This window comes from Phyllostomus discolor, chromosome 8 (genome assembly GCF_004126475.2).
Source record: "Phyllostomus discolor isolate MPI-MPIP mPhyDis1 chromosome 8, mPhyDis1.pri.v3, whole genome shotgun sequence".
Taxonomy (NCBI): Eukaryota; Metazoa; Chordata; class Mammalia; order Chiroptera; family Phyllostomidae; genus Phyllostomus; species Phyllostomus discolor.
In genome coordinates this window covers 15,082,153-15,106,862 of record NC_040910.2, presented here as the reverse complement: position 1 = coordinate 15,106,862, position 24,710 = coordinate 15,082,153, and the positions used below count along the sequence as shown (strand labels likewise).

General features: G+C 46.1%; 1 protein-coding gene and 1 long non-coding RNA gene across 3 annotated transcripts; both read right to left on the bottom strand.

Annotated features, from left to right (window-relative positions):
• Positions 1–910: 910 nt before the first annotated feature.
• LSM6 (LSM6 homolog, U6 small nuclear RNA and mRNA degradation associated) lies at positions 911–13,331 on the bottom strand. 2 transcript variants are annotated; one of them, XM_036031858.1, is made up of 5 exons: positions 13,223–13,311; positions 11,730–11,830; positions 6,670–6,785; positions 3,060–3,173; positions 911–1,196 (listed from the first exon to the last, which is right to left on the bottom strand). In XM_036031858.1, the coding sequence occupies exons 3-5, from the start codon at positions 6,761–6,763 to the stop codon at positions 1,162–1,164; spliced, it is 243 nt and encodes an 80-aa protein (XP_035887751.1). In that variant the 5' UTR covers positions 6,764–6,785; positions 11,730–11,830; positions 13,223–13,311; the 3' UTR covers positions 911–1,161. The 2 variants fall into 2 exon arrangements, with proteins under 2 accessions (XP_035887751.1, XP_028376571.1); XM_028520770.2 differs by lacking the exon at positions 11,730–11,830 and having other exon boundaries at positions 13,223–13,331.
• LOC118501929 lies at positions 4,651–5,224 on the bottom strand. Its single transcript, XR_004904581.1, has 2 exons — positions 4,868–5,224; positions 4,651–4,832 (listed from the first exon to the last, which is right to left on the bottom strand). It is a non-coding gene; the product is annotated as an uncharacterized LOC118501929 (long non-coding RNA).
• Positions 13,332–24,710: the final 11,379 nt, after the last annotated feature.

Below are 24,710 nucleotides of genomic sequence, written 5' to 3'. Positions count from 1 at the left end.
CGCTCGCATATGGCCGCCCTCTGGGAGGAAGGGTCCCCGAGTGCCCCTCCCTAGGCTAGAGCGAGGAGAAAGTCTTCCCCAGTCAGGTTAGCAACTGAGGCCTGAGCATGTTCAGGAACTCTAAGCTCTGCCTTCATCTAAGGGCCGCCCCACAGACATGCAGGCACAGCTCCCCCAGGCTGTGCTCCCAGAATGGGAGAGGGACGTGGGGGCCCACGCTCCCGAAAGCAAGCGAGGAGGAAATCCAACAGGTCTCATTGCCCTCGGGCACATGCAAGGTGACAGCGGACTGGGGTGGCTGACACAGAACATGTGCCCTTAACTGGAGTACTGGGAACCTTTCCAAGTGCTCCCCCAAAGCAATTCCTGTGCCCACTCCTTCTGTGGCAGTGCCACTGTCAGACCCCCGATTCTACTGTCTGTCCAGGGGACTGCGTCAGAAGCTGGACTTCTGGCCTCATGGGCCCTTTTGAACCTCGGACTGAAACCGGATGCCTGTGGAGACCTTTTTCACTCAAGCACTTTGATAGGGACACAGAAGAGGTTGGAGTAAAGGAGGACATCTCCATGACGTCTGAAGTATCATCACGGGCCTCTTTCTAGTCAGCTCAGTAAGGACAGCACTCCAACCAAATGACACTGCTGGGAACTTCAGTCAGAAGTCGTGCAGGGCCCTCCCTGCTGTGGCTCGCTGGGTTGGGTGTCTGTCGTCCAGCAAAGCGAAAGGTCCCCAGTCCGGTTCCTGTCAGGGCGCACGCCTGGGCTGTGGGTTTGGCCCCTGGATGGGACGCAAACGGGAAGCAACCAATCGATCGATGTTTCTCTCTCACATCAATGTTTGTCTCTTTCCCATCCATCCCCTGTCTAAAAATAAATAAAACCTTTAAAAAAAAAAAAGTCACGTAGGGAGAAACAGAAGATTTTCCTTTTTTTATTCTTTTTTACATTCTGCACACTGACACAGAGGTAACAGAAAATGACTGAAACTTAAATATGAAAGAATTCTTTACAATCAAATCCACCATTTTACACATTTACTTACTCACATGTCAGTGAAAAATCACCAACTTTTATGAAACACGACAAATTGTACTAAAAAAAGGAAAGGACCTCATAAAAAAAACACATCCGTGGGCGAGAAGAACTGTGCTCCCGACGCCGTCACATCCTCCTCTTCTGGGTGCTTATGTACAACACTGCGGAGAGAGGAGAAAGGAGCTGAACAACCGTCCTGGGGCAGCGTAGCAGCACGTTTTAAAAACAGACAGAGTTTGGCCGACGCCTCTGCCAATCCAGAGGGACTGGCCCCACGGCACGGGCAACGCCAGCGCCGCTGCGAGACTGGCTCTGGGCACGCAGGCCCGGGGTTCAGGTCTCACAGGGCCGTGGTCTAGTCTTAGCTGCACATCAGACTGTGCCACCAGGAGGATGAAACACGGTTCCTGTGAAAGCCACTAGAATCCAAGGATGTTTTATAATCACAGGTAATAATAAAGTAAAGGAAATCAATAAATCTTACCAGGCTAGACTTCAGATTACTATTATAAAGACCATATTTCATCCATCTCCCCAACAGAAACTCTAAATTTGCTGTTTAACTTTTTTTTATTGCAGCAGGATCAACAAGGGCTGAGGAGTTTGTTATTAAACACACAAACACACAAAAACCCCCAAGTCCTTATTCTGAGTTCCCTGGTGAAATACCAGCCTTCGGTGTCGGCCCGAGTTCTGCTCTGCCAGTCCCCCGGTGACTACCAGATGGAACTCTTCAGTCTGGGACGTGGCACAGAGAGTGGTGGCTGGGTCACCCTGGTCACCCTGCACCGGGGGTGTGCCTCCCACCCACCCCTCAAGGCTGCCTCAGATTCCGAGATTCGTTCAAGGTGAACATTCGGAGGTATCTTGGTCAAACAGAGCACAGATCAATCAAGGAGGCCGAGACCCTCTTCTAAGCGCAAGGATGTGACTCTGGGAATCTAAAAATAATTTCCACGGACTACCACGTTGTGGGAAAAGCCAGACGAAGTGTCAGAATGACAGTAACGACACCCCAGGGAAACGGGACTCGTTCCAGATGTCAGGTTCACGTGGCCAGATCCACCCTATCGTTACTCATGGACCCTGCACCTGACTGGCTACCAGTTGTCTTGAGAGGGAGGAAAACCGTACAGTACCTCTGAGTAAGTGTGCGAAGAAGGAGCAACATGGAAAACGGGAGGGGGAACGTACCGTGCTGGGAGAACGGAAACCACACAAAGCCACGCGGTGCGGTGAGAACACCAGGCGGGACACCTGCAGTGAGCCGGAGCGTTTCATGCCCAGTAAAGGGGTCGGACTCCTGAGAGGGCTGAGGAAGTTACCCCGCAACTAGAGAAGCCCATCAATAAAGAAATCCAAACTCGAGAGTCCCAGACCCCCATTCAGGGAACAGGACCAAAGTGTGGGAGGGGCCAGGGGACACGTCCCACAGTTTTGATGTCGTCCCCTTCCCCCTGAAAATTTCAAATATGACTTTAGAGATAATGTGTTTTTAAACAAGGTACTTAAAAAGCAAATTTAATAATCACAGCAATATATTAGCTGTTAAAAAGCCGAATCACTTTAGAACCGTGTCTCCGATTTGGTCATTTCTGCCAAACTGAAGGAGCAGCTCTCCACAAAGCGCATGTGGATGACTGACAGACAGGGCACAGGCAGCACAGGCCGAGCGCCCAACGGTGCAAACCGAGGACGGCTCGCACAGCTCCGGCTCCCAGCGAGAGAGGCAGGGAGTGTCGCGGGGACCTGGTCCACTGTGCTCAACAGAACGGGCTTCTGGATGGGTACACCAGGGCCCCTCCGCTCCTCCTCGGCAGAGGGAGGGGAGGTTCCCAGTTCCAGAACTCAACAAAGCTACTAAAAACTGGGTGCACTGAAGATCTGAGATGCCAGAATTTAAAAGTAACGAAGCAAGACTAAAACCGAACTTCTATGTTGCCTAGAAAACCCGCTGGTGATTCCGATTATAAACACAAAGGCTTTTGTCAGACGTGGCGCAGTTACGAGGGAAGGAACCTTACCGTTGTTTCCTCGGATAAACGCGTCCCCGTACTTGTTCTTCAGCTGCCCGTTCACGTACTCCTCCGTCTGCTCCAAGGCTATGTTCATGTAGCCGTCCAGGCAAGCCAGGACCCCTGGAGACAGGTGCAAAGAGAAAACATACAACGCAAATGAGAGTTGAAAATCACAGGGCACACCTCAGAGCTGATGATCTCTCTATTTATTAGCTCTCACATGCTTAATATAAACATTCGCAGTGTAGCCAAAACGCAGTAGACGAAGTACAAAAAAATGTCTTTACTTCAGGCCCATCTGAACAGAGGCTAAGAAGCATACAGCGTGAAAGCAGGAAAATCACCGTCACTTTCTTCGTGGTATGTGTGGTAACAGCAACTTTAGACGCCTTCACAAAAGCAGAATATTAGAGCCCTGGCTGGTGTAGCTCAGTGGACTGAGTGCGGGCTGCGAACCAAAGTGTCACAAGTTCGATTCCCAGTCAGGGCACATGCCTGGGTTGAGGGCCATGACCCCCAGCAACCACACATTGATGTTTCTCTCTCTCTCTCTCTAACTCCCTCCCTTCCCCTCTCTAAAAATAAATAAATAAAATCTTTTTTAAAAAAGGACAGAATAATAGAACCCTACTCTGAAAACTGGAAAAGGGAGTGGGCAGTTACGCGGGGGCAAATGACCAGTAGCCAAGACCCCTCCCTTCCAGCAGCCTTCCTCAGTTCAGCCGCGGAGTGAAACTCGCGTCTGGCAGATTTATTTCGTCCGCTCGCAGCATCCGCTGCAGCCAACGAACGTCCCCCCGGGTGCAGAGGGAGCCTCCGCAATCTGTTGAAACAACAGAAGAGGAGACAGCAGGTGCTCCTGAAAGGGCGCCTTCAAGCTGCGCCTCGCAGGGGAGAGCAGCTTGAGAATGCACGGCGGCACGCCGCCCTGTAACACCTCCCTTTCTGTTTTGTTTCACTTGTAATATTTTGAAATCCAGGCTAATACAGAAAAACGGCTCAATCATTCCAGGGAGCTTTCAAGGAAACTGGGTGAATCTTTTCAGCTGTGCCAAGATGGCTTAATTTTTGCAAAATTGGACCAGGTGATTTTTTTTCAAAAGATGAAAAAAATACATAAAAACCTCTCACTTCTCTAACTTAATAAAATGACCTTTCCTAGGGAAAAAAATTTTATGTCAAAGCAAATACTACAAATTTGATTCAATTAACCAAGTCGATAGCTTCATTAAGCCTCAACTTCATTAATATGCTCCTCACTCTCTGCCTCTGGCCCCATTATCCCGCAAACAAAACTTTCTTTTCAAAACTGTGTGTAATGAGAGCACAAGACATTAACCCAACAGAATCCTGCCAAGCCTGGAAACTTTCAAAGAATCAGGAGGGACTGGGAGCATTAACAATTACTTCCTGTTAAAAGAATACTTAAGACTCAACTTTACAGATTATTTCCTGATGTATTCATTTTACGATTAAACAACCATAAAAGAAACTTCTGAGACATAATATGCAAATCTTTTTGAAAATGCATCAGAAACATTTCAAAATAAAAATGTCCACTTCTAGTAAAAACATCTATTCTCATGGCAACAATTTGTTTAAGAAAAAGGTTCCGGGAGGTAGGAATTGTAATCCCTTCCTCTCTCTAACAGATAAAACTGCAACGACTCACAGAAAACACAAAGTTTTTGTCAAACCTAAAGAAAAACTGTTTCAGAGAGCTGAGTTTTTGTTTGGGTTTTATTTGACCACAAAATGAGAGCACTCTTTGTAGCAGTGCTCTCGATAGTGTAGACATTTTGCTTTAACAGTACAGAAGCCATGAACGGGCACATTCGTGAAAGGAGAAAGTTCATGATTGCTACCCATGGGACAGGCTGGTTAGCCTCACTAGCCAACAGAGAAATGGAAATGAAGTATTACTTGTCGCCAGTGAGGATGGAAAAGCGGAGAACAGGGCGGACGCGAGGGGCGGCGTGAACCTGGAGCAGAACGCACGCTGTCCCAGGGCTGCCACCCCGCCGGCTGCGACTCAGAAACCGCTGCCCCGGGAGCTGTTCTAAAGAGACGCTTGGACGAGTGCTCAGGACACGCAGCAAAGGAGCAGAGCTGTTTGCAACAGCACCCATTGCTAAACACCAGATTGTCTGTTCACCGGCGCTGGTTTAAAACCAACGGCACGCCCACACGGCCGCTGCACACTGCACGGTCGGTCCGAGGGCGGAAGGCACATTTTCCTGTAAAAACACCAGGGCGCACATGACCCCACGCACATGAAACCATGCTGGTATGAAGACAGGTCTGAATCCATAAGGCTCCTTGTTTCTGGACCGTGGAATTTTGTGGGTTTTGCTTTTTTCTGGAGTCTACTTTTCTCCATTATTTGCTTTGAAATTTCTTTAAAGAAGAAAAAACCCACAATATACATTACCTTTAGAAACAGAAAACTTTTCACTGAAGAGTGGAGACCAGCAGCTCAGGCTGTCTGCTGATGCCCGCAATGAGGTGGGCACTGAGAAGACACTGAACACAGCATCTCCACCCTCCTCGACCGCTGAGCGTGCTCAGGTGGCCAGGGGCGGGCTACCTGCCCTTTAGGCTCATTGAAGGTTCAAGGCGAGAAGCAGTCCAGAGGGACTTCACAATATCTCACTAATCAGTATAAATCCATTAGTTTCACTATAACGTCCAATTAAACTGGAGATATGTTATTAGTATTAGGAAACCAAAACACTACGTGAACAGCAGAGTGATGTCTCAGCAAGGCGTCTGAGCCAAGCTTGAGCTGGCGTCCCAGTTCCTGCCTGACTCGGTGGGCATAACCAACAGAGACCTCAAAGGACTTCTGGGAACAGAAATGAAAACCAAAGCGATCAGCACACACGACCCACAGTAAGCTCTCAGCAAAATTGAGTCTGCACGTGTGAAAAGAGAAGAAAGCTCAAGAGAGTACTATCATCATTTGGATAAGAGACCAAGAATTATTCAAACAGGAGACCAAGAAAAAGGCCATAAACCTCTGCTGATGAATTAGTTTTCTGTACCTGAAAAACATTCCAGGGAATTTAACCTGTCTAAATGTTGGCAGATTGGGAATTCAGTGACTTTTAAAAATGGAATTTGGAACTGTTTCTCCCACAAAGCTGATTTCGGTAGTGTCGCCGCCTTAAAAATAGCCCCCTATAAAAGCACAGAAAGGCGGCTCTGGGTAACCCGCACGTTCCGTGAGCGGGAAGCTCACGCTGGAAAATGACACTGCCCCAGCCACTGCCGCCAGCCCCTCCGGTGGGAGCTCCTCAACACCCAGGTGGCCCCTCCTGCCTGAGGGGACTGGGCACCCCTGGCTGGTCCCAGGGCCCCAAGGAAGGCAGGCACGCCCGATCTCAAAGCAGAGGCAGGAGATGGCAATCACACGAACACCCAGAGGTCCACGCTGGCGTCGGAGTGGTCTCCAAAAGCAGCCATCTCGGAGGCAGAGCAAGAAGCGGGCACAGAAATTGTTGACAACCAATGCTTTCCTTGGCCCACTTGGGTACGTTTAAGAGATTAATAAAAATCAGTAAGTCATATTTACTTACTTAATTACACCAGTGAGAATGAAGCAGAAAAATATTACCTCGATAATCCACTCCAGAATTCAATTTCACCACAACAGGCCGTCCGATGATTTGCTTTAAGAAGTCACTGGGGGTTTGCTTCCGCAGACTCATTGTAGCAATCCTGATCAGAAACCTGGAAAGGAGCAGTAAAAGGAAGGACGAAAGTTAGCTCCTCAACTAAAAAGCCCGAAGCTCTTACAGAAGACCCAGTGTCCAAGCAGCACACGGGAAGACCCAACATGACCCCACGACCACACAACAGCTCACGCGTCTGCAGGACCTGCTGGGGCCGGACAGGAAGCCAGGCGCTGCCCACAGACCCTCATGCCAGCCCGGTCCAGCCTCACCGCAGAAGAGCCCTGCGTTCCCGGAGCTGTCCGTCACCACGTGTCGCTGCTGCTATCTCACGCACACACCAGTACGCCCACAGCCGCCACTCCCACCCTCCCATCTACGAAATGGTTACTTTATTTACACTGAGCACTCTGCTAAGATTCTGAGAGATACTACCAAATTTAATCTTTACAAGAACTCTGGGAAAAAAAGGCTTCATATCCACATTTTGCGAGTGAAAATAAAGGCACACAGAAAGATGAACTAATTTGCCCCCAAAAGCAATGGAAATGCCGTTCCAGCTCAAATTAGCCCTATTTTGAAGTCTGTTATATAATGTAGACGTACTTACAAACTACTGATGCCAAAATGGTACCTCTGGAAGTAATTACAATCATAACTGAGAGTAACTATGTGAATGTCCCCCAGGCCAGCACTTATCTGAGCACTTAACGTGAGTTACTGCACTTAAACCACACCACCTGGTGAAGCAGGTATTGTGTTTACCCTCGTTTTACAGATGAAATAGACACAGAAACGGTTAAACATCACGTCCAAGGTCACACAGCCAGTAAGTCATGGCCAAAATCACAGCCTCATACAGCCTTCTGGAAGTTGCTAATGCAGCCAAAGGTTTTTATTCCATTATAATTACAGCAGACATATACTCTACATAATAAAGAAAAAGAGTTTTAAAATGCAAGCATAATAGGAGTCTGAAACAAAGAAAGAGCATTATGCATCCAGCCAATCACATCAGACCAACAGAATTGCCCATCACTCCTTTTAAAACTCATCTTGTTATGTCAGAGTTCTCTCTCAAAATATTCTGGTAAACAAATGTAACATAACTGCAGTTTTAAGCAAAAACTGAGTACAAAGACTTTGGAAATAGCAAGAAAAGTCAGCATCCTAAGTTAAAGAACAGAAACTATAAGTTTCAAAAACTACTCTTGAATCTGAGGCTGTTACTGGGACCACCTTCACCCACTCCATCTCCCTGGGGCTTGAGAAAATTTTGATGGGGTCAACTGATTATTTTGCTCAACAGATTTTAATCCAACTTTCCCACTGAGTTGCCACGTAATTTTTTTTTGCTACACTCTCAAGACATAACTGAAAGCATCACCACCATTCTGGACCACCACTACTCACTCATTCAGTACCCAGACCGCATGACAATGTTACTGACGCTCTGCTGAGCACAGGGAAAAACAAATAAATACAAAGTAAATACTGAAATGGATTCAGTACCCTTTAATGAGTTTAATAAAAAACGAATCTTCCCATTCGCCTGTAAACTGCCTTATTTACGTGTGGAACGAGCACGTGCTGCGTTGTGGCTGAGTGGACCTAGAGAGACCATCAACCCCGAAGGCCGGAGGGTAACTCAACTCCTGAGTCTTAGGTTCACTTCCTATCAGATGCTGAATCCCATACACAAGACTGAGGTCGTGCACAATTCCTTCATATACAAGACTTCATACACAAGACTGAGGTCAAACTAGCTGTTTATTTTGTGTTCAAAAACCACTAAGATGCACCATGATGTGAAAATCTAGTTCACAGGGATATTATTAACTATCTTCTCTAGTTGACGACGAAAAAAAGAATACAAACCTAGACTATTAGTTGTGTAACTGATGGTGTTAGTTATTTTCAAATTCTTACTAATAGTATCTTCCCTCACCTTTCTAAAAGACAGGTACCATTCTTCTTCTAAGCTCATCACAGATCACACCCCTGCCATGAAACCTCGTCCTCACTCCCACTGGCAGCGGGTTCTTTCTGAAGCCACTCAACACCTTCAACTTCTTCTTCCGCACCTAAGTGTCAGGCACAGGCTGGGCGGGGAGGTAACACCAACAAGACATGGCCTTGGGCCCTCCAAGATCACACTCCAAAACAGGCAGCACAACAAAACAAACAAACATGGAAAGGGAGAATTGTTAAGTTGTATGCACTTGGGTAGAACTATGCAGAGAACCGCACACAGAGAAGACGCGGTCAGCCCGGGCCTGGAAGACCGAGGAGGATTTCGGGAAGGGACACCTGAGCTGAGTGAGAAGGGAGGGACCCACCAGCGGAAAGGACCACCACCTGGTCTACATGGAAGAGGAGGACAGGCCACAGCCGAACAAGGCAGTGGGGCCATGTTCTCCTGGGCAGCACGGCAGATTGGGTCAGGCTACAGGGGCCTGGGCTTGGGTCTCTCAGGCCATTTCCAAAAGTGAGCCATTTGGGCCACCTGGAGATTCTGAGTAGGACCCAGGCACCTGTTTGCACGAGCCTGGGAGACTCCTATGCACCGGCCAGCAGGGGAAACAGTGTCAGTGGCAGGGGACAGGGGACACCGGAGGGTCTGAAGCAGAGGCGTGCATCAGCACCGCTGGCCACCGGAGACAGCGTGGGCCCATGCCACCTCACTGTGCTCTGGCACCACTGAGCCTCCCATCTGGCTGTATCTGATGTCACCTGTCGCCGATCACCATCTTATACTGTTTCATTTTTTTTTATGCAAGTCTTTTCTCCCTCAAGAGAGTGGGAGCCACATGAAAGGAGAGACTAACGGCACGCTTCTCTTTTATTCTCCAGAGCATCTATATTCTGCTAAATCTCTTGGGGAAAAAAATCTTAAGAGTTATTTGGAAAGAGGATGTTGCTTCAAACACATTTTATCCATCACTTTAGGAGACCGCAGCTACTGCATTCGTCTTCATTAGGCTTCCCAGGCACTCCCTGTTACTTAATGACTTGCCCATAAATCCATTTCGTGGGGCTAAATTGGTCCCGACATCACAATTTTTCCCATCACTTGGCTCACGTAATTTTAAGTTTTCATCTTTTAAATTGGATAAGGCAGAAGGCACCGTTCTGACCATTCCCAAAAGGAGAGAAAAGCCTCTTGAACCAGACACGTAAGAGGACAAAGGCCACCATTCTGTGGGGTCACCTTGATAAAGCCCCTCCCTTCAAAACTAAAGCCACGGTCACCCTCTGTGCCTCGGCTCCCTCCCCGACCCGACACCAGGTCGGACTTGTTCCAAACTACCCGTCTTCACACGTGCCTGTGCCTATTAAGGCAATGCAGTGTCAAAGGCAGTGCATTTTCCGTGGGAGCTTCTGAGAGGTCTGGGATGAGAACATCCATCAAGTGCCCTGAAGATTTTCTTCAGGGAAAAGCATGGGGGGGGGAGCGGAGAGGGGCAGGGGGAGAATCAAATTTTTGGCATCCCACCACCCCACTACATGCCAGGCGTCCGTTAGTCAGGAGCCACTGACACGTCACCTGGCGAGGTGGTAAGCAGAGCTCAGGCTGCACCCGGAGCCCTCCTGCTAAACCTGGGGATGGCCAGAGACGGTGGGAGACCTCGTGGGAGAGAAGCAGCTTTGGGCAAAAAGCCTCCATCACTGGACATCAGCCTGCAAAGAATTATAATGGCCTAACGGGAAGAAACACTAGCTAATGTGATTTTGAGTTATATTACTAAGCACGAAACGCGCCGACTCTAGTCTCTTGGCCGTGCTGACCTGTAAACTTCCACCCACTCATACAGACTTTACAGTTTAGGGTGAAAAAAATTGAAAAGCAAAAAACTATTAGGAAACGTAACATTACAACCCAAGCGAATGCAGTTAGCAGAACACACCAGTGTCCGAGCGGGCATCGGACACTAAGGACAGCTCTCGAAATATCTAAATGCCATTCGGCTGGCCGGGCTCCCTCAGGGGGTCCTAGGCTTCTTGGGAACAGCCCCGTGTCTTACTCATTTGGCATCTCGGGTACCTAAGCATGCCGCCCAGGCCTGTGGAAGAGGCACCCAAGGGCAGTGCCAAGACAAACCTCTGTCCCTCCCCGGGCCCAACTACGGGTATTATGACTAATACAGTATCACCCAGGCACTTAAGCAGCTGTGACAGTAACGTCCCTATTACTGACCACCAAATAACAGATGCATGAAAGAGAAACGTTTCTGTGTTGTACAAGAATCGGCTGCATCCAAATCAACAGAGATGCTTGCTAAAATGCAGATTTCTACAGCCTTCCCGTTATCAGGCTGTCTAGGCAAAGGGCACTGAAATTCCCATGAAGTGCCCCAAATAACCCCTATAAGCAAGTAGTTCTTGGCCAGGAGACACTTTGCCCCCCCATCCCACCCTTCCTCAGGGACATGTGGAAATGTCTGGAGACCTTTTGGATTGTCCTGAGTGAGGACGTGGTGCTACTGTTATCTAGTAGGTAGAGCTTATCCTCCCACAAAGGATAAGGCAGCCCTCCTAAACAAAACGTGATCTGGCCCAAAATGTCAATTGCCGGTGAGAAACTGCAGTGAGACCTACATTAAAAAAAAGCATTGTCCTCTGGTCTTAAAGCAACAATGAGCTTAAAAAACAAAACAAAACAAAACTTCGAGGTATAATACATAAGAACAGCCAAGTTCTAACTAGACAGAGTATAAAATATAACTTACTATTTTACCCCAACATTTAGAGAACCTGAAAACAATTGCCAAAAAATCTTGAAGGGGTTGCCATGCTAAACAATGGATTTCTAGCCCAGGCCATGAAAAAGGCCACCTTCCCATTTTCCAGTGTCACAGATCCCTCAGATGATCCCATCTCGGTGACTTGGTGTGACTGTAGGAGGACTGATTAGCCCAAGTGATGGAAACATCTTTTTCAGTTCTCACACTGAGTATGGCAGTTGAGTGAGACCACCCAATGCCGCATCGAAAGTACTCACTTGGGAGGCAGGACACCTGAGTTCTAATCCCAGCTCCACTACTTAATTAGCTGTGTGCCTTGGGTAACTCACTTCTCCTCTCAAGGCCTCAGGTTCCTCATCTGCAAAATAAGGCAGTTATGCTAGAAGATCACTTAAGCAATCCAACAGTCGGTCGGCCTATGCAGTAACTCCAGTAACACACACACTAACATAATCTCAGAAGATTCCTTCACAAAATTCAGACAGGTGGAATTGCCGGACACCACTATATATTAAAAAAAAAAAACCATTCCAAAGGGAGGCTCAGCTTCATTGGTTGGTAATATGAGAAATGTATTATGAGCTGTCATACTTTCGGTGAAATAGGCACAATCCTACATGAATGACAAGACTATTTTGTGAAACAATTTGCCAATGTGTATACAGAGCTAAAAAAGACCTTACTGAATGGAACACAGCACCTATTCTAATCATTTCACTTCTCAGACCCTAGTTCAAGTACATAATCTAAAACACAGCTTAAAAAAAAAGTTTATGAGAGTATAATGTGGGACGCTACAATGAAGCAAGAATTCACAAATACCCTAAAGGCCCCACCACAGTCGGGATGGCTGAGCAATTTATGGGACCTACACAATGATGGACTACGTAGCCAATCAAAAGAAAATACAAAATTAGAATATTTAGGAAGAATTTTTAATTCTGGAATGTTAAATATACTGTGAAGTGTTAAAAAAGATAATGTTAGCTCAAGGAGAAATTAGCACAGGCAAGAGTAGATATGGAAAGAAATTGTTAAGTGGAAGGGTTCTGTGAATTTTTTTCACTAAGCTTTTCAGTATTTTCAGTTTTTCTACAATACCCTTATACTATTACTAATCTGGGCACATTAAATCACGATCATCAGTATCTGCATCACCCTCATCCCCGTCACCCTGAGCAACCGCAACAAAAAAAAAACTAAAACAAAAACCCCAAACCTGCTAGGAACGCGCGCGCACCGCTCCACACTCGAAAGCCCTGCTGACCGACCTTAACGCCGTACAATTGTGGGTGGGAATCCCCAACCTGCCAAGGTGGGCTGGTCCAGCTCTTACTCCCTGATGGTCAGGTGCAAGCACCCGATGGCTGCAGGCTGGCAGGCAATGCCCTGCAACCCTGTCACCCCAGCGAAGCCTGGCCGTATTCCGAGTCCGCTTTCCCGCCGAATCCCCAGGCTAATATCGGGGTTCCCTGCGGAACCTCGACAACCAGGAGCGCACTCGGAAGCCAAGTCCTTGGGGCCTCGCGGCTGCCACTCCAAACCGCGCGGTCCAGGCGCCCCTCCGGGAGAGGGTCTCGGGGACGGGCTCAGAGATCGATCGCGGCGGCGACCACCGTGGATGCCATTCCAGACGCCATGCGGGGCCGCCGCCGGGACCGGCCACGCGCAGGCTCCGCTGCTGCTCCCCACCCTGCTGGGGGCGACGGAACCCTGGGGCTGCCAGTGGCCCGCGCGTTCCCGGGCTCACCTCGAGATTCCCCACTCTACGCGCCCCACATGCCCGGCCTCCGCCGACAATGGGATCAAAATGAAACTGAAACCGAAACCGCCGAGGCAGCGACTCTTTTCAGTCTCAGCCAATCACTGCTTCCGGAGCTACAGCGGCCCGCGAGACCAAAAGACCCCAGCGCGCCGGAGCGCGCAAACCCCGGACTCCAGGTTTGCCTGCAGGCAGAGTCAGCGGTGCTGTGGGCTAACTGGAAAGTGCTGTGCTGTCTCCTGGAACAAAACGCAACCCTCCGCCCCTCAAAAACACCCAGGAGAAGAAAAGCAGGAAGTAATCTTTTAGCCAGGATTTCTTTTAGGCAGACAAGTAAGAAATAGCTTGAAGTCATAGGAAACTGGGATACTGCACAAGTCATGACTGTCCGGAAATATCGTTGAATAATTTAATGCAAATAAATCTTTAAGACCACGTTTGGATTTTGATTAAGTGTGTGGAGATGAAGTCATTCTTAGCAAGATGTCGTTTCCGTGGCAGCGTTAACTGGCACAAAAGGAATTACAATCACTAAAGTAACTCTGTATTATAATGGAATAAATTGCATTACATTACAAACTAGCTCTAATTGGAAATGCTGTGCAGACATTAAGTGCTGCTATGGGAACTTGGTTTGGAGTTTTGCGTGAATTCTCAATATTCTTGCTATTAATGGAAAGGGAGAGGTAAGTAAGAGAATGGTCACACAGAGACTTGATTCCTTTTTCTTCCTACACACACGGCCTCTTCATTTTAAAACATATACTTTCATTCCACATAATTTGTAACACTATAAACAGTGATAATCTCGGTAAACAGATTCTCAACCCTAAGCTTTGTAAAATCTAAGGTACAGAAAAATTTTTGTAAGACAAAAATGAGTTTCCCCTCTTGTAAGCCTCTCAGCTAAGAGATTAACCTTTGATTGACAAGAGGGATGGGGAGATTTGATGGGAAGGAGAGACTTCATTGTATCCCTCTATAAAAGCTCACTTTGGGTAAAGACCAAACATCATGGATTTATTGAAAGGCTGTATTTGAAGTTCTTGCTGTATAAAATATAATGCAAACAAAAAATTTAAAGTATTGTTTAATAAAATAATTAGCTATAAAGAACATATAGAATAGGCTATAAAAGCCCTGTCTCTAAAAACCTTCTCACAAGAGACATCAAGTTGTACCATATTCACCATTGCTTGTTTCCATTTTTTTTAAAAGAAGGTTTTGATCCATGGCCTCTTTCCCTTTGCCACAGAGCCTAATGGATGGAGTCATTAAGACTGGTGTGGCAGGCTGGGGTGATATGGAATTTCAGGGGCCTGGTTCATCTGCAGAGACAGCTGCAACCCTTTCCAAGGGGCATGGACCTGTAAAAGCCCAACTAAACAAAGTACTTCATGAGCCAACATGTTTATCCATGTGTGTTTATCCAGAACCCTCAGCAGCTTATAATTGGCTTTTACCAACTCGCAAAGCAACTTGCCATATCTCACAGGGTTTTTCAGCATCTTGAATTTTGCAAAAAATGGGCAAGATTTTTCTTGAATACTAATCTACCAAGAACTCACCTTCAAACCCATGAACATAAACATTGATTTATTAAGGTCATAAAAATAATTATCATGTCCTAAAAATAATCTGGCAAGATTTAGTTTTGCTTAGACAGTTTAGTTTAACTTTTAAAATGGATGAACCTACACTTGACACACCATTGTCACCCAAGCGCCATGGTTTACATCAGGGTTCACTCTTGGGGTCGTACATTCTATGGGCTTTGACAAACATATAGTGACATGTACCTATTATTATAATACCATACAGAGTGTTTTCACTGCCCTAAAAATCCTCTGTGTTCTGCCTATTCATCCCTTTCTTCCCACTAATTCTGCGGGACCACTGGTCTTTGTTACTCTATCCATGATTTTGCCTTTTCCAGCATATCATACAGTTGGAATCCTACAATATGGAGTCTTTTCAGATCAGCTTCTTTCACGTAGCAATATGCACTGAAGCTTCTCCTCCAGGACTTTGCATGGCTTCATAACTCATTTCATTTTTTTTTCTTTTTAAGAATTTTTAAAGGTTTTATGTTTAAAGAGAGGGGAAAGGAGGAAGAGAGGGAGAGAAACATTGATGTGTGAGAGAAACATCAATTAGTTGCCTTCTGCATGCCCCCAAGTGCAATCCAGGCATGTGCCCTGACTGGGAATTGAACTGGTGACTTTTGGGTCTACAGGCCAGCACTCGATCCACTAAACCACACCAGCCAGGACTAACTCATTGCTGGATCATAGTTCACTGTCTGCATGTACCACAGTTTATTTATTAGTTCACTTACTGAAGGACATCCTGGTGACATCCAAGTTTTGGCAGTTATAAATAACCTGCTATAAGCATCTGTATGCAAGTTTTGGTGTGGACATAAGTTTTCAACTCTTTGGGTACCTACCAAGGAGTGCAATCGCTGAATTATATGATGAGAGGATGTTTAGTTTTGTAAGAAACCACCAAACTGTCTTCCACAGGAGCTGTGCCATTTTGCATGCCCACCAGCCGTGAATGAGAGTGATTCCAGCATTTGGGAATTCTCATAGGCGAGAGTGGGCTACCACTGTGGTTTTAATTTGCATCTCCCGAGTGACATATGCTGTGGAGAATTTTTCCTATGCTTGTTTGCTATCTGTACATCTCCGCTGGTGAGGTGTCTTTTCCGAGTTTTGCCCATTTTTTAAGATGGCTTGTTTTTTATTGTTGAGTTTTAATGGTTCATTGTATATTTTGGGTAACAGTCTTTTATCAGATGTGCCTGTAGCAAATATTTTCTTCCAATCTGTGGCGTGTCTTCTCATTCTCTTGAACCAATTATTCTTAAAACAGGCAAATACTAGCATGAAAATACTAAGGGGAACTCTTGCCATTCATTATTTGTTCCAAACTTCTACAGTCCTATTCCTTTTAAAAGCTATGTCCTTTCATATTTCATATTCATAAGAAAAAACATCATGTCTAGCTTATTTTTAAAAACACCCAACAGCCTTGTGGACAGGTGAGCAATGATACTGTGTTGATGCCGATGATGATGGTTACAAACATGGAATTGGATCGGCCAACAGTCTCCGAAGCAGATTTTTATACCTAACTCAGTGCTATAGTTCGAAGGACGCTGGTTGGTCTTGGTCCAGCAGTGCATTACTGCTAAGAAGTGCTGGCATGTGCTTAGATTTCCCCCGTACCTTCAGACTGGACAATACAAACATCTAACCTGTCACATCCTGGTTTTGGACCACTATTATCTGCCTTTTATCATGGGATGAGAAAGATACCCAGCAGCTGTTGAATATCTCTTCTCTGTGTCTCTTTTTTACAGTGAAGCCCTTCAATCCTCCCACTTCCATGCGGGGGCTCAGTCCCAACTCTCTACCCTCAAAGGGGCTAATACCTTGTCTCATGTGCTCATGGGCATTAACTCTGTCGCTTCCACTCTTTCTCCTGATCCAGGTCAAACCTTGGCATCTCCTGAGTTAGTTACTGTGAGAGCCTTAACACTGGTCTCATCAGTTGGAGCTCAAACTCCTTCTCTTCAACCAGGCCGCCTCCTAGTTATACGTTAGGTCTTAGCTCAAACATAGATTCTTAGAGAAAACCTTTGGTAATCCCTCAGACTAGATATTCCTTCTCTTGTCCGTGAGCACAGAGCACTCTACTTCTCCTTTGCACCACTTGTGAGTGCTACAATGAAATAACTCCGTGTGTGTGTATCTGTCTCCTCCCTCCTGCGTGCACTGCGCGTACAGGGCTGAATAGTCTGTACTATTTAACACGTGTGCTGTAGTATCTCCTGAGAAGCACTCTAAGCTTATTGACCGATGGACAAATTTCTCAGGAAAGTCAGTATGCCTTTTATTTTTACCTCAAGATGGGACATATTCTACATCATGGGTGCTTGGCTTCAGATATAATGTTTGAGATGTTTAAACAGACACTCGGACTTCACTGGCCATCGTTCTGCTGTAACTTGAATTTCACAAGCGATGGGCTCTGCCTCGGAGCTCCTCCGAACTGTCTTTTGAGAGCCGGGCTGCTTTATGTTCCACCGTGAACTCCAGAAAACCCCACTCAGCTGTAAAATTCAGCGAAACCGGTGTGGCGTTGCCCTTGTATTTTAATCAAGATGAACTTGAAAGGTGAACATTATAAGTGGGAGAAATTATTTATAATTTGGTAATAAAAGTTTATGCCTAACACTCCAAATTTCATACATCTGCTCCGTGCCGGCCCTGAGACATAAAACAATTGAGGTTGCCTTTACACTTGGCCTTATACAAAAGGTCATAAATTAGAATGATAGCACTCGTCCTCTTCCCTAGCTCACAGAATTTCCGTATTAACTTCTTCACCTCGAACATAAATGGTTACCCAGCTGCAAAGAAAAGAGTTGTGCTGGCCTTTATGAATTACAGTTGACGCAGAAAGTCTGTGGAGCGTGCGCTGGATGCACCCACTTCAGTGAAGCCGATTCCACCGCCGTGAAACTCATTAACACTGTATGGCCAAGTTCAAATACAGAGAGTACAGTATATAAAAGTTTAGGAATATGTTAGATACCAGCAAATGAGATGTGGTCCTTTTAACTCCTAACAGTGCATTTCCACATCTTTCAGGGGTTTTCTCTGCTAGAATGCCTGCCACCATATTTGTTTAAAATCAATTCAATTTTTAAAATGTTTCTAATGTGGTTTTAACTGATTGTGTGAACATTTTTATTTTTAAACTACAAAAAAACCCCTCACAATCCACTTCTATTATGACATAGCATAACTAAATTCATCCCAAAATATTAATGAATTGGACCAGTTTTTAAAAAATGTTGCAGCAAAAATAAAAAAAAAGACAAACAAAAAACCCCAGATGTCCTTGATTTTCTAGGACATATCAAATCCATATGCTTTTTTGGTGTTAAGATTTCTTTCTGCAAGCACTGTAGAGTGATTAAAGTGCAGCATGTTTTAAATGAGCAGGGCCAAGTTCAAGAACAACTTCAGCATCTTAGGCCTTCATCTAGGTAGAATGTAAAATTTTAAAACCAAATGCTACTTCTCTGTAACGTTTCGTAATTCTGGGTTAGTAAACATAATGTAGCTGAAATTTCCAGTATGTTAGCATAAGTCCTGTTATCTCAATTTCATTTTTTCTTAAATAGTTGGCTTTTTTTGTGTGTGAGTGATGGATGTCTCTGCAGTTGTCAAAGTAAGAAGCACACCTGTTCTTACCTAAAACTCTAGGAGCAAAGACCATAGTTGTTTCTGTTGTAACAAAACCTGCACCAACGTCTGGACACACTTCTAGGAGGTCACCACACGGGGAAGGTGATTGGCCGCCTCAGAAACACAACGCCGTCCTCTTGTTTTCATGTCCATCTTAGAAAGAATGGGGGGAACTGGCAGCCATCTCCATAAATTCTATCTAGAAAGAAGAACGGTGCCTTCTTCCCTTAAGGGTCTTCTCACAGACTCAAGTGAGGAGAATCCTAACTGCCTTCATTAGAAAGAGAAGGTCCTTTGATTTACACTGAAGAATTGAGGCAAGCGGGTGGCTGAGGACAGAAAACATGGGAATGACAAACACAGCCTCCAGCCGGGTCAAGAGCCACAGTGGACATTCCCACTTCTGGACTGGATCCAATCCCACTGGGGCAAAGGGGGCAGGGCAGAGAGGGTGGTGAAGCGCGGACTAACTGGCTAGATTACGGTCCATATTAACATTATGTCCAAATGACAACTTGTTTCCTTTTTAATAAACTTTAGGCACTTGTTCAGTGTCTGGGGAAGAAAAGGTACTCCTGAATATCAACAGATGAATAAACGACCAAATGGATGAACCCCCCGCTGGTCCCAGGACAAGACCTCCTGAGTACCACAGCTGGAAGAAATAGTAAATAAAATATGAAGGAAAACATCGTATATTGATATCGACTCAAAATCAGAATCTCAGAACTTCCTGAGCTTTTCCCCTCCACCACCTGCAATCACATGACTAATTAATAAACATAGCTCCATCAGTGATTAGTAAGTGCCTAAAACTGGTCCAAATCTGGTTTTTGCACCCGTTCCTACTCAGGGGCAGCAAAGACCTCAGAACCTTCGCTGAAGCTTACTTTTCACTTTCCTGCCTAGACAAAGAAAACACCAACCAGCTCCATGCGTTTCTCCTGAGTTACACATGAAGGAAAATGAAAGTCTTAACGCATCCCAATTTCCTCCACCCAAATAATTTGTTGAGAGCAACATTCAAGAGTCTACTTATCAAAATTCAAAGTCAATAGAAAAAAAGAGATTCTGGAGGAACTCTAGTTGTAGAGAAAATTGATTGCTTTTAAAATAGAAAGGAATAAGACTTTTGTCGTCTCAGGGGTGTACATAATGTGTTTTTAAAATAACAGTTTATTAGTTTCCACGAGCTGGAGTGAGGGAGCCTTGGCTAAGGCCTGGGAAGGCCCCTTCCTGTCATTCATTGAAGTCGCTGTGCTCCTAAACCAAGGGCAACTTCCCATTGGCACAAGAGCACTCGCCTCACTCAGTGGTCATACCCGACAGGGTGGAGGCTGTGGATGTCACACACACCTGCACGAGGTGCTCTATGACACTTTTTTGCCTTGGAAGAAGAACTGCTGAACACAAGTGGAGCAGGGCTCATTTTTCTCCTGTGACCGTTTGCCAGGCCAGCGCCAACACCACAGCCGACCTTGTCCCCCCGGACTGGGGTTTGCTACAGCGAGAGGCCTGCGGCGGTCATTAGGCACGCCGCCGCCGCCGGAGCTCGCCCGCCCCTCAGCCTGAGAGAGCCGTGGCAAGTCAGGAACAGTGGTGCGAACGAAAGCATCCACCGGAAGACACTCGAGAAGCAGAGTATATAAAGAGAAGGGGGATGGAGAAGGGGTGATTCTTGCCTCCCACGCGGCAGGTGGGCCCTGGCCAACAGGGAAGAGCCATTTAAAGGAAAGAGCTGTCTTTGATGTCCTCCCCAAGCTTCCTTGTTAAGGAGCTCCTCCTCCCTAGGCTGCAGGCCATCCTCCCCGACAATGACAACAACAATGCTGCAATTCTCACTGGGGTGGCCCCAGCCAGCTGACCTTGGCTCTAGGCTCAGCACTCCTGCTCTCTGAATGTTCCCCAAGACGATTCCTGTGCCCTCAGCCTCTTGCCCAGTTTTTCAGCCTAGTGTCATCCTGACAAAGACCTCATAAACCCATGATAATAGCAGGTCCAAGATGTGATTGTGCCCATGAGCATGTTAATACGGTAGAGCTGCTTAACAACCTAAAGTATAAATCTCTTATTATGAAATGCTGGCATCCGTGCCGGGTCTGGGGAGGTACTGCAGGTATTTACAGGTGTGATGGCCTTCCCAGGCAAGAAGGAGACGTGTCCACTTGTTTCAGGGTACTGAGCAGCCTTCCCGACTAGCCTTCCCATTGCACGGGGCTGAGAGCGGACTAGTGAGCAAGACCCCCTTCCACTCACCACACGTGTGAGTGCGCCAGGCAGTCAAACACACTCCACTGACAGGTGAGGATCTGGGGGTGGTCTTTTTAAAGATGTTAAGAGCAAGCTTAAATCCAACACAAAACACAAAGGCCATTTTATGTATGAATTAAAGGTGAGTTGTGGGTTAAGTCTTCTTTTGCACCTTCTTAGACTGAATAACTAAAAACGAAGGACTCAAATTATTGAAAATGTCTAATGATTTACCGAAAGAGCAAGTGTGAAAGGCATTAATAAATGTTGCTCCAGCTGAATTTCCCATCTGAGTATGCCAGCCCACTTTTTAAGCCTGAATTTTAAAAACCTAAAAAAAGAGAGAGAGAGGGAGAGAGAGCATATTTCCAAAATTTGCTTATATCATACTCAGTTAAGAAAATGTACATTTATTTTTAAAAGTAATGCCATTACCAGAAGCCTACCTCTTTCCCTTTGACAGTAAAACAGAGTGCTTATCTTCATATTTTCATAATGAAAACTCCCCAACCTCAGGCTACTCTGGCAGATTTACAACCTTTGAGCAGGAGAGCTGACAGGCATTTTAATATGAAAGGAGATATGATGTCTTTAATGTACGGTGATGTCACTTCTAACAAGGGGAAGCAGCCCTCCGCAGTGCAATCACCACGACAAGGCCAGCCTGGCTGCTGCGGAAGAGACCTTCTAACCTAGAGAAAGGTCACAGATGAAACAGGAAAGACGGGACTCTGCCAACTCAGGTGGAAGGGCACTGAGTGAGGTCAAGGTCACGGGCCCGCGGTGGGAGCGCCTTAGCCACAGGAAGTGGAAGGCAGGAAGTGTCTAGACAGAGCTGACCTTGAGAAGGGAAAAGAGAAGGCAGGAGAAAGAAGGGAGTGTTAACATGAAAGCTGGATTACAGCCTGCTGACTGTCTCCTCCCTCCTCTGTACCCTACCCTGAATAGGTCTCCTAACGTGACAGTGGTCTCTACAGCCAAGTGGTCATCTGCAGGGTGTGGGACTAGGGTGCCTGGAGAAATGACAGTCAGCAAAGGCTCAGACTTTGCAACCTTTTATTTGCAAATGAAGCCTTAAAAGTTTAGCACTCTATTTAGACAATATTGGTTCTAGTTTTGGAAAGAGCTTTTAATCCTAAGAGGCTGATACTCAAATACCCTTTTCCTGCGCCCTCTAGCCACCCACTCTGGACTGAACAGGAAGAATTTTCATCAGATAATCTGAGAACTGCTGCATTGCTAGATCCCATGCACCTGGGAAAGGCATTGCTCATAAAATCCCCAAAGCGCCCTCTGTTACATCAGAGAATGAGGCTGGTATGGGGTCCTCCAGGAAAACCCTAATATTCAAAAACTGGGCAGGCTCTCGCTATTCAAACAAACTTCCATTTGTTAAGCAAAATTTCTGGAGATACAAGTGTTAACGTAAGCACGTAGAAGATTTTGCCAGCTCAGAGAATAGCCAAGCATTTAAAATTTGCCAGTGCAATTAAATGTACTTCTCTTTAATTAAACATAGGTACATCCAGCCATTACACACTCAAAATTAAGTATCTAAGATTTATCATGTAAAGGAGCCAAACAGCAAGGGCAAGGGTCAGAACTGACCAATATCACAAAGGACCATAATATTTTTAAATCTGTTATTATCTAATTAATTTTACGGCAGTGAAACAATGGTTACGAGCCTGGGCAGGCCAGCCCGTGCTGTGTTCTGCCTCTGTCACGTATAAGTTACATGATTTGGAAAAGTTACCTACTCTCTTTAGGCCTTGGTTTTACTCCATGTGAGACAGAAATAACCATTTTACTTATCGCACATAATTTCTGTAAGAATTAATTGAATCAATGAAAACCATTTGTCACAGTGTCTAAAGCATGATTAAACATTTTATAAACGTGACCCCTATCACGACAACTGTTATGATTAAAAATGAATAAATATACATGTTAGTCCATTGTCTTGCAGCAAATCTCATCTGTAATACTTCAGAATACACACAATTACCTTAGGTATACAGTTTGTAAAGGAAATTGGGGCTCAAAGGATCATATTTCAACCTCTAAAGACTACGAGTAGCCGTAGGACCACAGGCTAGTCATCCTTGCCTGATGACTTTGACACAAAAATGGGCACAAGGCTGTAATCAGTTCTTAACGGCTACCACTACTCTTCAGGCCTGCCCTCCCACCTCCCATGGTCCTGTGACCCTGTGCCTTTCAAATTTTGATGTGCGTAAGAAAATTAGGGGAGTGCATTTTCAATGTGGACATTCTGGTTTGGTACGTTTGGACAAGGGCCCAGGCAGGCGCAGTTTTAATAGGCAGCCCCATTGGTTCTGACGCAGGAATACATTAATTCTATTTACAGAGAGACCCTGATAGCCGACTGGAGAAGGAAGCCCCACCTCTCACTTGTCAAGGATGAGAAGACGGACGTGGGGAGGGATATGCAGTTTCTGTATTCTTTCTCGGTAAGCCTCAGATTGCCTTCTGCTTAGGAGGGGTCTTCACATCCAGAGGATTTGAACGGGCCAAGCGAGGGTCAAGAGAAAAGAAAAAAAGGAAGATTTCTTAGACTATCTCTTTCCTCTGTCCTAAGGGAAAGAGGAGGATTTCTTGATGTTTCATGAGAATAAGAGAGGACACATAAGGGCACAGTTGAAATTTTGGTATGATATTCAAGAGTGTGTTGCTGTCTCTTAGGTTCTAAGTGTGACGATAAGCAGTAGGTGAGATTTCAGATGCAGGGGAGGCGCGGGAACCAAGCAAGAGCTTGGAACAGAGGTGGGAAGGTCACGCTATGCTACAGGGGCTCTTAAACTTAGACCAGGGCTCCCTCTGGCAAAGCACAGGCCTTCACGGCCCACACACCATACCTTTTATGACTTATTAGCACCTTTTTCTGTTTTTCATCATCTGCATATGTTTCTAAAACTCACAGCAAGAATTTTACAATATTGCGAGGCATGATAGACGGCCTCATTAGTGAAATACGGAGCCCAAACTTTCACCGAACTCTATTAACACACTAATGTTGTTTATAAGCGACAAGCAAAAGAAAGCCTTGACCTCCGCTTTTTAGTCCAGCATCACGGAACTTGGAACTCATCACACCTGCCCACAAAACAAGAAAAAAGCTACACAAACTGAAAACCAGGAACGGTGTTTAGATCCATCAGACAACTGAGGTCACGGGGCACACCTCTGCCTTAAAGGCTGGAGAGGCAGGCAGGTGGGGAGAGAGAGGCAGAGCTCACACAGAGCAAAAACCTCCCCAGGAACCGGAAAACCTAAACAGGGGTCAGAAAACCTGAACTGTCATTCATTAATTGCTGGAGGCTCAGCCAGGGAGACCCCCGTCTAGGAGGCCTCCACACCTTTTGTGAGTTTAACCCTCAGGAGACCTACACGTTCCCACAGTGGAGACTGGAGGAAAATCTCCCCCACCCATGCTTCCAGCAGGCTGCGAGCCAAGGTAGCCATTTAGAAAAAGAGGAGAGTTCTCTGTTCTTCTGGGTACAGCCTGCCCCCCAGGAAACTGTTTTACAAAAGTCTGACCAGCTGGGTTATACCAGAGCCTGATTGACCAGGGGACGGGAATCACCCAACTCCACCCACCTCTAGCCCTCCCGGCTCATCTGAGGGAGAGAAAAGAAGCCCCGACAAGCACCTGTGAAGGTCACAGCCCGTGGGGTGTGGGGATGGGCCCACTAAAATACTGAGACCTGGTCCTGGGATCATGCGATGCTTCTCCCCTCCCCACGCCTCACCAACATGTCAGCAGGGCCCCGGTGTGTGCGCAGAGGGTTCTACCCACAACAACCGCACGTTTCAGACCTCATTCAGGACGAAGTCTCAGGGAAAGCCAACCACAATGGGGTGCAAACAACAAGGCCACCGGAGAAAACTTTAGCCTCTGACACCTACAGCTACAGTGAAAGTGAATGTCGTAACTCCTA

What these genes read in the sequence shown, in the direction of transcription:
- LSM6 (XM_028520770.2), bottom strand. Translation starts at nt 6,763, where the DNA reads ATGAGTCTGCGGAAGCAAACCCCCAGTGACTTCTTAAAGCAAATCATC. An exon ending in TTCTGGAGTGGATTATCGAG is followed by an intron (nt 3,174 to 6,669) that starts GTAATATTTTTC and finishes ACCTGTCTCCAG; the next exon opens with GGGTCCTGGCTTGCCTGGAC. An exon ending in GTTTATCCGAGGAAACAACG is followed by an intron (nt 1,197 to 3,059) that starts GTAAGGTTCCTT and finishes CTCTCTCCGCAG; the next exon opens with TGTTGTACATAAGCACCCAG.